The 12,500-nt window shown below is 41.9% G+C and overlaps 1 protein-coding gene across 1 annotated transcript in view; it reads right to left on the bottom strand.

The window, feature by feature from the left end:
* Positions 1 to 12,500, bottom strand: part of csmd2 (CUB and Sushi multiple domains 2) — a 206,639-nt gene that overhangs the window by 52,460 nt on the left and 141,679 nt on the right. Inside the window, exons 26-32 of the mRNA XM_030789534.1 lie at positions 9,430 to 9,632; positions 8,098 to 8,289; positions 7,012 to 7,150; positions 5,883 to 6,070; positions 3,116 to 3,310; positions 2,466 to 2,582; positions 1,599 to 1,712 (exon numbers count right to left, since the gene is read on the bottom strand). Of these exons, the coding sequence (XP_030645394.1) occupies positions 1,599 to 1,712; positions 2,466 to 2,582; positions 3,116 to 3,310; positions 5,883 to 6,070; positions 7,012 to 7,150; positions 8,098 to 8,289; positions 9,430 to 9,632 (1,148 nt within the window). The remainder of the gene's footprint in view (positions 1 to 1,598; positions 1,713 to 2,465; positions 2,583 to 3,115; positions 3,311 to 5,882; positions 6,071 to 7,011; positions 7,151 to 8,097; positions 8,290 to 9,429; positions 9,633 to 12,500) is intronic.

Genomic DNA, 12,500 nt, shown 5'->3' with positions numbered 1-12,500 from the left:
GTTACGACTCACCTCCTATCTATACTGACTAGGCATGTTAAGAACAACTGTTCCCAGTCCTTCTCATTACTCAGTGCATATTTTCCTGTCCCACAGCGGGGCGTAGAGGTTGGAAGTCTACCTGGAACTCCCTGGGGCTCTGCTGGTCTCAGCAGGATGTCTAAGGAAAAGCTTGGTGTTGACAGATTCCCAGTGTGGCCAGAGACGATGACACCGCATAACACGCATACTGGTGCTGCACGCCATGTTACACTAAGACCTGTGCTTGAGTCTGAGGCATGCTGGGATGTTATTAGAGCTAACCTCTGTGGGCTGTCAAAATGACAGCTAATAATGTGGACAGAGCTGAGGTGTGGGAAAACCCTGCTAACTCATTTATTTATAGCTGACTTCTATTCTAAGAAACCAGTTTAAAAAAATAATAAATAAATAAAAATTGTAAAATAACTGTATACTGTACTTTCATTGTACATCAAAAGGAAATGCCAAGGATATCATCCGGTTGTATTGTGTTCCTGAATGTTGAACAAAACCGCAAAGTGTGTATCCGTATGCTTATGTTATTCTCTGAAACACTAAACAGTTTAAACAGTGTATTGTAAGGTAATGAAATAGTCGTAGAGCAGTGAAATATCTTATGCTGGTGCTATGAGCCATGTTGTTCACAAACGTGGTGCTTGTGCAACGATTTGTAATAACACACAGTTCAATAACCTTCCACGATTTTCGCTTTTCACACTGTTATGTGCACACACCTCAACAGGTCAGCTCCACAGCAGGCTAAAGTAATTTCAAAATGCCATCTTCAGGCGCCAGGCATATGCAGCTCATCCTGCCTGTGCTCGAGTTAGATTCTTCACACTGCATGGTAATTATAGGTGATTGATACAGCAGTGTCTGTGTGTACGTTTGTGTGTGTGTGTGTGTGTGTGTGTGTGCAGTTATTATGGGAGTGTTGTTATGGGAGTGTCGATAGAATGGCATAGTGAGGAAGCGTTACTTGCTTCTTTTGTGCAAACGGGAACAATTCACGGAAGTGTTTTGTGTTTTCTTTCTTTTTAACGGCACTCATGGGGCCAATAGGTTACAATGCGAATATTGTGCCAATTCAATGTCAGAAGCAATGTTACCATAACAGTTGTGCAAAGTGCAATTGTGCTTCTCAAGCTCTAAAACAACTTCAGTTTACTATGGATGTTGTGAATATTGTAAAGGCTTTGAATAAGAACTTTAGCTTTACCTTGAAATGGCATTTACCGGTAATGGTTATTCAGTGCTATGTCTCTCTCTTTCACCATGCATTTATTTGCCTGATCAACAATGCCTACACAGCTGAATGACTATGTTTCAGTACTGAGATGCTAAAGATTTAAGTCATTATTTAGAACAGGACAACAGATTTACAATAGGAGAGTTGGACTTTGTCTCTGTGTCTGTGTGTCTATGCATATATATGATATGAATGACCAATGAGAACCTTTCACTGATCCTCTGATCCTCTGACAGGTTTGTATGTATGTCTGTGTGGGTGTGTCTGGCGGTAGCCTGGGTGACTGTGCAGGTGTGGACAGCCACGGTGACGGACTGGAGAGTCTCACCTGTATGTGCCCCAGACAGGGAGCTCAGTACACGCGCACGCTGGTTAGGGCCATCATGGACCTCCACCACGTCATTCAGAGCCGTCTGGAAGAATGCAAACTGACTGAACACCACTGTAGATAGAGAGAACAAGAGAGAGAGAGAGAGAGAGAGAGAGAAGATGAAAAACAGTGAGACTAGAGAATGGAGGGAGGGTGAGAAAGAGCAGTAAATTACATAGGACATAACTCTGACAACACTACGATGTGTAAGTGTGCACGTGGGAGCGTGACACAGTGAACGATAATGTTGGTGCAACGTGCGTGAGCTAATCATTCAGAACCACCTGTGTCCTTTCAACCGGCCCACTGTTTGGGAGGGTGATTTTCCAAATGAGAACCATAAAAAGGAACCCGGTTCTACAGTTCCGCATGACAAAGTGCTCAATCTCTCCCTGAGGTTCGGAGTCATTAGAGTGCGGCACGAAAATGTGCAGGCTTAATTATCTCTATTTCCACAACGTTTGACTCAGCGGAGAGAAATATGTTCGCGTAGAATTCTCGCTATTCGGAAACTCCGCGGGACCCTCAAATCGTTGAAACGACCTCCACATTTTATGGATCAGACAACAGCGTCCTGCGGTCAAGTAGAACCTGCTGGGGTGAAATGAGGGATGGTGATATTCACAAGCCCTCAAGCAGCACGACACTTACTTCTCATTACCCCTCTACATCTCTGAGAGAGAAAGAGCAGAGGGAACATAGGGACTGCTGAGTAAGAGAGAGAGAGAGAGAGAGAGAGAGAGAGAGAGAGAGAGAGAGAGAGAGAGAGAGAGGCGGGTGGGGGATAGCGTGAGTGCACGTATGTGTGAATGTGTGTATCCTTACCATAGTCTTTTGGCACAATCACTGAGTACAGACAGGTTCTCCCACTGCTGTAGTTGCCAGGGTAACCAGGGGAGAGCACTACTCCTTCCAGCCCAGAATACTGACCACCGCAAGGTGCTGGAAAGGAAAGAAAAAAAAAAAAAAAAAAACAGAGGGAGCAAGAGAGTCACAGAGAGAGAGAGAGACAGGGAGATTAAGCATTAAGCAACTCATTTTCTGTCTTCCAACCCCAACCCCTCCCACCCCCAATCCCCTCTGTCCCATCGCTCCCTCATTTTGGTAATGTTAAATTACTTTTCTTGTCTGATTCTAGGCTGCTGGAATCGTGGTCGGCGTCCCCTGCGTTTGCTGAAGTGAAAGAACGGAATTGCAATGTTTTAAAAGTGTCCCTCAGGGTTAGCCTGCAGAAATGACACTCTTCCCTCTCTCAGGGGACACATCGTACATGCTCACATTACAAATAAAAAGAGGCTTTTAAACATCCCTTGAGCAACATGCCCGGCAAACACATCAGCCCGCTCTTGAAAACTTTAGGGTACACATGCGTGCAAGGATAACTTCAGGACACGCACAAGTGACTACTCAAAGACACCGTCCCAGTGCTGGACTCCTTTTGTGTGGGTGACCGTTTTATTATTTTTTTTCTTTACCTATGCAGACGGGCTTTGGTTTGTTCCAGCTGGGCTTGCTGTCTCCCCCCATGATGCAGGTGAGAGTGGAGTCTCCCTCTAGGGTGTAACCATTGTCACAGTGGTAGGTAACAGTGGCTCCAAGCTTCAGCTCTGTGCCAACACGGGTTCCATTTCTCACCACACCAGGATCAAAGCATGACTCTCTGGGGTTTTCTGTGCGAGACGAGAGAGAGGGAGGGACAGAGAGGGGGGGGGGGGGGATCAAATATCAACTGAGACTAGAGATCAGCTGAAGGTCTAGACATCATAGCTTTGCTTTTACAACAGAATTAAGAGATGTACTTTATTTGAAAATAAATAAATTAATAATAATAATAATAATAATAATGATAATAATAATAATAATAATAATAATAATAATAATAATAATGACAGAAGTGAGGGAAGCAATTTAACAAGTTCAGGACTATTTTTTACTATCGGTGAAAACACAGCTGTAACAAACAGCATTAGAAAGTGAGAGAACAATACAAAATCAGTTGGAAGAACGATGCCGTCAAACATGGTCTCCTTTTAAAGACTGAGGCGATAAGTCACATTGTGTAAACAGTTGCAGTTTACACTTTTAATTCCCCTCACAAACATAGACATACTTCAGTAACCTCTGTCACACCCTTCTGCTCTCTCTCTCTCCATCTCTTGCCCCCTCCTGACAGCGTGCTTCCATTGGTGACCAGCTGAAACAGGCTGTGGAGTGATTGAAAGTGACACTGTGCTGGACCAAGGTTTGCTGACTACACAGAGCGGTCTCTTAAAAAAAAAAAAAAAAACAGTGTGCGGCCTACCGTGGGAGACAATTTCAGCCCCAAATTAGAAATCAATCATCGTTCCTACATGTCTGTTTTCAATAAATAAAGAAATGTAAATAAATAAAATTAAATATTGATGTGCCTGTTTTGACTACAGGTTGGGTTGTTGTTGTTGTTGTTGTTGTTGTTGTTAGGAACTAGCTTCCATTACGTAGCACAAGCTGCTGCACGACAGAGTGTTTGTGTGGTTGAGCCAAACGTGTGCCCTTCATGGCCGAGTAGAGTAGTGAAACAGGCTTACAATCTGCTCCACGCTGCTCGGCACTGTAGACTGCCCACAGCTAAACAGCTGACAGTACCTTCCACCTGGCCAAAGCCATGCCTAACAGCTAAACACTGAGAAGATTCATTAAGAGTAGGACAGCAGTTGGCCTGGGGTCATTGCTCAGGTGTGTGTGTGTGTGCGTGTGTTTGTGTGTGTGTATAAATCCCTATGTGTCTTTTTGAGTTTTGAATTGTCATTGAACACTGAGCTGCAAAAGAGTGCTGTGCGTGAGTGTATACACACACGTGTGTATATGAGTATGTTTTGCATGTGTGTGTGTGTGTGTGTGTGTGTGTGCGCGTGCGTGTGTGTGTGTGTGCGTGACATGGAGAGAGAGAGGGAGCAAGTACAATAGTGGTGTTATTAAACTACTGGTCAAGCGTGAGGAGTCCTGGCCCACATACTACACCTTCGAGGCCAATCAGACTCAGGCAGGGTTTTGTATGGGGCTGATTTGCCTTGTAAAGATGGTGACAGCTCTTTCTAAATCCTATTCAAAAAGAAATCATGTGGATACACCACCAAACATGAGGTTGGAGCGACATCAGAACAACAGCAGAAACAGACATAACAGAAATAATCAAACTAAAAAAAAAAAAAAAAAAGACCAACTGTGGCTTTATTTTTAAAACTCAGTGTAGTTTTCTACTTTAATATTTCATTGTAATTGGTTTGTGGTTAGAGTGAGGTCTGGAACTGAAGATTTTTGAAGCACCACACAGTGAGTCCATCTGCTCCACCAGATTGACTGAATACTGTTCCCCATTACTCTACTTTAAAAAATGCAGAGAGCAGACCAAAGAGTTGTGGGCAAAGGAGCTGCTGCTGGCCTTGGTTGGTAGGGATGTTGCAGAAGGGTTCATGGCAAGTTCACCAGCACTGACAGTCCTTTATATTCATGGTGTCTAGACAATAGGAAATTTCTCCAGCACAACGCGTCTTCGACTGAGAACCTTTAACGTCTGAATAGTACATAATTCTCGAGTAGTAATGCTACATCAAAGAACAAACAGGTATGGGAAATCTGTTACAACTGACATTGGCATGGGAAAATGTTTTCGGCGGTTTTCCGTGTTTGCCATTTGAACTACACCTTGTGATTTAGCAAACGCGCTAAAAACATAGCCATACAGCGGAGGGGTCAGCACGACGCATAGGACAACAAACAGGCATTTGTTCTAGTTTACGTCTGTGCTTTTTAGCGTGACAGCAAAGCATTGATCAAACACGTCTTTAGCACACGCACCCTGTCGTTTCATTTTCATAATTCTTTTATAGTTGGTTGCAAATAGCACTATGGGTAGATAATTACACAAAGCGCAACCGTGACGTTAGCAGGAGGAGCTGATCAAAGGAACGTTCAAAGCGCCCGTTCCCTCAGACAGGCAATTTTCACCACACTGCTACTGTTACCTTCTATTTGAAACACAGACAAGAGAAAACAATGAAGTCAATACACGGCAAAAAAGGACGGATTAGAGCTAGACTGACCCCGCACTACGTATTTGACCTTTCCAAATCACTGAGCGTCTCATCCAATACAATCAACGAGACCATTTTCAGAGATGCAAGTAAGAAGCTGTTGGAAGAGGATAAGCAAGGCATAGTTTTGTGTCTTCGTTTCCAATCCAAACAGCAGGGAGAAGTGTACCTGTGTACTGGAGGACAAAACCGTTGCTGCTGAGCGAGGCATCGCTTCGGAATGCTAGGAAGAGCGTGTTGGAACTGCTTTCAATGCGTTCGGGAACATCCGTGCCATAGAAACTGCCCAGCAGTGGACTGAGTGAATCTGGCCCATCATAGATGTGCAGGAAGTCATAGCTTGGCTCCAGACTGAACCTGAAGAAGAGATAGCGCTTAGCCAAGCTCAAGTGCTACGTATATTACATTATGCATAAGTGCATTCATAAAAGTGTTTCTCTCCTCATGAGCGCAGCTCATGAATGGGTATGTGAATGTAAATATTCATTGAGTATGAAAAACCTTGTCTGTAGATGGCAATAAAATCAGCAGCTCATGTCACCAGCTGAGATGTGATTTAGAGCTGCGCACAAGACTTTTTTTTTTTTTTTTAATCCTGCCTCCATAACATATCTGTTGCTTCCTCCTCACTCCCACATGTATTCTGACTGAATCCACCTGCTCTCACGTAGACTATGACTGCGCAAAGCTACAGCATTCTTTTCTATTAAAAAAAAAAACATACTTTCTCCTATCAGACAGTTAAACAAACAAACAAATAAATTTGGAGGCAAACTAAGTTTTAATTAGAACCAGTTCAGCAGAGTATACTGCCTCCGATGTTAGAGGCTGCAAGAGGAAAAAGCGTTAACAAAAGAATGCATTCAATGAGCTCACCATTAAGGGCATTTCAATTAAGAGAGACTATTACGAAAAGAAAAAAAAAAATCGTTAAGCTACTTTTAGTAGGGAAACTGAACTATTTAGAAAAAGAAAGCCTCAGCAGGGCGTTTTTATTCAAAAAACACCCCTCAGTGTGCAGCAGCCTCACATCCGCACTCACACAGGCTAAAGACCGGCACTTTATTTTGACATTAGAGTCGGCAGTAGAAAATGAGATCATGAAAGTAAACGGGTTATGATCAAATGTAGGACATAAAAAAAAAAGTTAGTTTATTATCCCCCATCCATCCTAGGATTTGGATTCTGACAGCCCATTCCTGTCCGTACCAGGGCAGAATTGTCCTCCATGTGCAGAATTTGAATCGGATCCCTCAGGACAAGCAAAGAACCAACTCCATTTCTCGAATGTGACTTACTGGTTAAAGCTAAGGGAGATGATGTAATCCGGGGTTACAGTGATGGTCCAGTCACACTCTCTGCCATGGGGATATGGCTCGGGGTATTCTGGAGACAGTATCAGACCACTGGGTCCGGTCAAATTTCCCCCACATGGTGCTGGAACAAAAAAAAAAAAAGAAAAGGAAAAAAAAGGACAAAATTAATAATCACCAGAGCCTGAAGTGAGCATATGGCAAGCAATCTTCTTAACCAGTTGGTGTAGATAGCGCTGGGTAGAAAGTTGCAATGAATACACATACACATGGCTGAGTTTCACATGCAGTTTTTGTAAAAACTCCCAGTATTTTGTATACGGTTTAAAAAAGAAAAAAAAAAAAAAAAGCTTTCACATAATTCATAAATGCCTTCCTTGAATGAGGCATCTTATTACATTACCCTCACTTTTTTTTTTGTTTTTTTCTTTTAATGAAAAACCACAAAGAACGGTACCCAGGAAGCCTCATCAGGGTTGTCAAGTATTTCCTATTTGGCCTCTCATTAGACCTACAGCATAAAGGGACATTGCAAACAAATGCTCCTGTAGAGATGAGCTCTCGTAATGCCAATGTTCTTACTGATATTATTGATGTCTATGTCCAAGGACAGTTCCATTTTAGCAAATATAAGAAAAACAGTTGCTATAGCATACCTCAGAGGGGACGTATTTCAGGCATAGTGCACTGGAGCATTGTAATAAGCTGAATGACCTTTGACTGACATGTGAAATTAACATCTGTTGTAACTAAACCAATCTAATCTCTGTCATGCAAACTTCCTATGACAATCTTCGTATGGGTGTGTATATATAGGATATTTAATTACAAATTATTTACAGTGACCTTAATAGGGTCATTTTCAGCCAACACTGATCTGTCTTCATACCTATACTACTATATAAAATGTTGTAAATGCAGAATTATGCTGTATAATTATGGTGTAAAATTCTCTAATTAAAGCTGCGTTAAACGTTTCCTGACAAACTTGTTTATGTTTTCTCGTCTTGTGTACTGCCCACAGATATGTTTTACGCATTTCAAGTTAGTAATGCTGATCTGTTGCACTACCTGTGCATGTGGGTGGGTCAGGCTGCCAGAAGAATCTGTTGTTGATTTCTGTGCAAGTGATCTTGGTCGCCCCCTGAAGGACGTATCCGGGATCGCACTGAAATATAACGTGGTCCCCAGGTTCTCGGCTATCCCCGCTCCGCGTGCCGTTGGTGGGCACCCCGGGGTCATTACAGGAAGTGGCTGTGGAGACTTCAAGAGCAGGCAATAATAAATAAATCACCGGAAAAAAAAAAAAAATATCAAGGCTTCTTGCCTCCTTAGAGTAAGAGCAAACACTGAGAGGTATAATAAGACCCGACTACATATAAAGTGGAAGTCAAAATAACTAGCTATTGAGCAAAAGGAATTGGATCAGCACAGAGAGCAGAGAAGACAGAGTTGGAAAAATAGAAAAGATGAAAGAACAGGAAAGAAAAAGGAGCACAACCCCAAAGATGTATATTCATGTAACTGTTTTTGGAGCATCATAACCGACAGAGCTAAGAGAAGAGGAGAGAATTGAGCATTCAAATTTACGAGCACTGCAGTGCAGAGAAAAAGCCGAGCGAGAACCTCAAAGATAACTCACTCTCTGATTTATTTATCTCAGCTTCCGTCGACCTACTGAACCCAAACACCTTTGAAGATGCTAAAGTTTAGATGTATGGTTTTTAATGTAAAACAGAAGAATCCAGAATAAAAATACCACAGTGCAGAGCCATAATGACACAGAATGTCTTTTTTACTCTCTGTGCGAAACTCAAGTTTCTTCCCTGGGCTTCTTTGATCTTAGACACCACGCACAAATTCAAGATAAAAAAAAAAAAATCTACGTAGAATGGCTGCTTGCTGGTGGCGGATAGGAACGGTTGCCGTGGTTACAGGCTGACAGGCGAGACCGCCGCTGACACCTTGGCCCAACAGGTTTAATTTAATGACTGGAAAGAGGTGGCCTCAGCTTGTTTCTTGTGTCTCAGCTGGGTTAGTGTCATTAGGACTATGCCTACAGATGAGACATTCAGAGAGGAAGAAGAGCCGGCGGAAAGAGTGCTACTATTTTCCACCTTAAAGACACGAGAGAAGGAATCCTCTCGTCACTGCTTCTGCCCTGCTATTTGCACTACTGTCTGTGGTGTTTACTGACTCTGTCTCAACACAGGATCTGGGACTTTCTGAAACACTGTTAGCAGGGATAGCGTACCATATGTCAAACACATCCGACGAAAAACAGAGAGACGTTAGTGCGACGGCTTTGAGAAACGCCCTTTGAGCATTTGAGCATACGTCTCCATCCCGACAGAAAGGCGCAGATGTACGCGCAGGCGCGTTAACGCGGACTCGCAGGCTTACCAGAAAACTGCAAGGCAAAGCCCTGTTTGCTGGTGAAAAAGTCGGTGGTGAACTGTAAGCTGACAGAATTGAAGGTGCTGTGGAGGTCCGGAGGCAGCGTTGATCCGCTCAGCTCCCTCATCAGGACACCTCCTTCCTGAGGCCCGTCCCAGATCCTCAGCACGTCATGCACCTCCTCCGTGTGAAAGACCAGAAAGTGCAACCTGCCAGGAGAAAACGGAAAACGGGATTACTCAGACGATGACACGCGCCATTTTAAACAAGGAAGATTCTTGGCTCTTTTCTTTCAGCTGAGACGATCACAGCCGCACAGAAGATGTGATGTACTAATGAGTACATGAATACTAAATCTATAAAGATCACGTTTTGTGTTCTCTCTCCCATGTGATTTAATATCCCCATGTATCCACACTGAGTGAAACCATCACAAATAACCAGAACAAAGATCCTGTTTGTTCTTCTCGTTTTTGGGACCATTCTGTATATAAGAGATGGGCACGGGCAGACATGGCAGCTGTGGACCAGCTGGAGTCCACACACAGCCTTCATTCAGCTAATATCATAAGGTATGAACAGGGACTGACGGACAGTGTGTTGCAATATTTCTGTGACAGATGGTCAATAAAAAAATAATAAGGGAATGAAATAAGCATTCCTTGGCATGACTGAGTGAGTCTGGAAGGCACAGATACAAACATCATATTCAGAGTGAGATGAGAGGGATAGAGAGAGAGAGAGAGAGAGAGAGAGAGAGAGAGAGAAAGAGGTCAAATCCTCAGCACAAACAGAGTCTTCATGAGCTGACGGTCAAAGCTAATCAAAACACAGTTTGGTGTACCAATTTATCACAGAAGCTTTTGGGATTTTATGAAACATGAAAGAAACATTCACATAGTGTAAGCAGAGTACATTTAAATATACTGTTGTGCATTTGATCAAGAGGAAATCAAACAGTTTGTGTAAACATTCTGATTGCTTGCATAAATAATATGTGTATTAGTGGTACTGGGTTCTAAAACGCTAAATGATCTTGCTGATGGAAAACTAACATAGATGTTAAGAAGGTCAAAGACCTTTCCGCAGCCCCACACACACACACACACACACACACACACACACACCCCTCTGCTATGTGGTTTTACCTACTAACACAAAACTACCCAGCCAAATACTTTAAAGTACAAATTTTAAAGTATGTACTTCTAGTAAACTACTTGGGCGGAATATGAATTTTTGAGTGAGGGAGAGAGAGGTGAAAAAATAATCTGAGATCTACTGAAGTCCACATCTGTCTTTTTATTTCCATATCTGCAAACATGTCATGTATGGCTGATGTTGACAATTCAAAAGTCCAAAAATATTTTTTTTTCTTTCTTTCTATTATTTCACTTTCAAATAAATCTATGATTTAGCATAAATTTTCTTTACTGGAAGTATCTTTAATTTACTGCTATGTTTGTATTTCAAGTAATTTGTGAGAATTTATGACATGCCAGTTCACCAAAGTCAGTGTGCAAACTTTATATATATATATATATATATATATATATATATATATATATATATATATATATATATATATAAATAGAGAGAGAGAGAGAGAGAGAGAGAACTATGTGTAATAAGCCAACTGATTTCATTTAGCAGGTAAGAGAGCATGTAATCAATATCCATTCCAACATAACCCCTACATGATACATGTCATCAGTGTAATATACTGTATGTTCATTAACAAATATATCTATCACTTGTAATAAACTAAATAAAAGGCAAGCTACTAATCAATTTAGTCAGAAAAGTAGACAATTTAGTCACATATTGGATTGTCCAAACAAGAAACTGCATTGAATTAATGTATCAACATTAATTTAAAATGCTTTATATAAATGGCTTAAAATGGATGGCAGATGTTGAAACTAGTGTTACATTTAACCTGTACTCTGTCACATTTAACCCCACTTATGTGAAACAATCACGCTTATTTCCTGTCAATTTTGGTTTTATTGCGAATGACTAATATGTCACTGAAACATATCTAAAATATGTAATGATAACAGAGGTATGTATGCATGGCTGTACAACAACTGATCAAACTCAAGTCATTTTTTAATAACCAAGAAATAATGTGCCCGTTTTGACCAGTTAGTAGGCTGTACACTTTAAGTAAAGGAACTGGAACTATATTACCTGTTTATGCGTTTGTCACCATGGAAGCACACAAATAGAACTGGCTATTTTCCAATACTCAGGCTTACTGTAATTCACAGACCTTAATTAGAGGGAATCCTCTGTGTCTTCTGCTTTTCTTTCTCTCGTTCTCTCTCTCCTCATAAACGGCACTAATCCAAATATATTCATACACATTCCAGCACACACACACACACACACACACACACACACACACACACAAAATATATAGCCCAAGACCCCATCGAAGCCATGCGCCTTTTTCTCTCTCTCTCTCTCTCTCTCTCTCTCCCAGGGCCACACAATCAAGACAAGGGAAATATAAAATAAACCTATAGATTTGAACAGGACTGAGAGCAAGAGACAGAGAGAGAGAGAGAGAGAGAGAGAGAGAGAGAGAGAGATAGGTGGTGTCAAACTCCAAGAAAGTGAAAGAGAAAGAGAAAGAAACTAAAGGAGTAAGTGTTTAATCCAGAGACTCTGAATCAGATTAATCAGCTTTTAGATAGCCTGTTAGTACAAATCCAATAAAGGCTCCGGTTATTCAAACATACTTTCTACAAGGTTTTACGTGGCAAGCCGGAGACCAGGGGTTTCCTCAAGACTAAACAAGCCATCTCAGACAAACCCTCTCGTCTTTACGCTCCATCCCCCAGACAGACCCACTTAACGCTGATCATAACGTCCTGATCCACACATGTCGCAGTCAGCCTCCTACAGACTGAAAGGAAACGTAAGAAAAGCGGCTGTTTTGACTGCGTTAGCGTTTGGCGGTTTCATCTCCTTGCATGATATGCAAATACGAGCGTGATCCCCCCTGCTTCTGATGTACGCAGGAACGTCTAAGTGGGCCATGTTTGTGATTAGCATTCAGGGCATTTCCA

This window comes from Chanos chanos, chromosome 12 (assembly GCF_902362185.1).
Source record: "Chanos chanos chromosome 12, fChaCha1.1, whole genome shotgun sequence".
Classification (NCBI taxonomy): Eukaryota; Metazoa; Chordata; class Actinopteri; order Gonorynchiformes; family Chanidae; genus Chanos; species Chanos chanos.
This window is presented reverse-complemented; position numbering and strand designations above follow the sequence as displayed.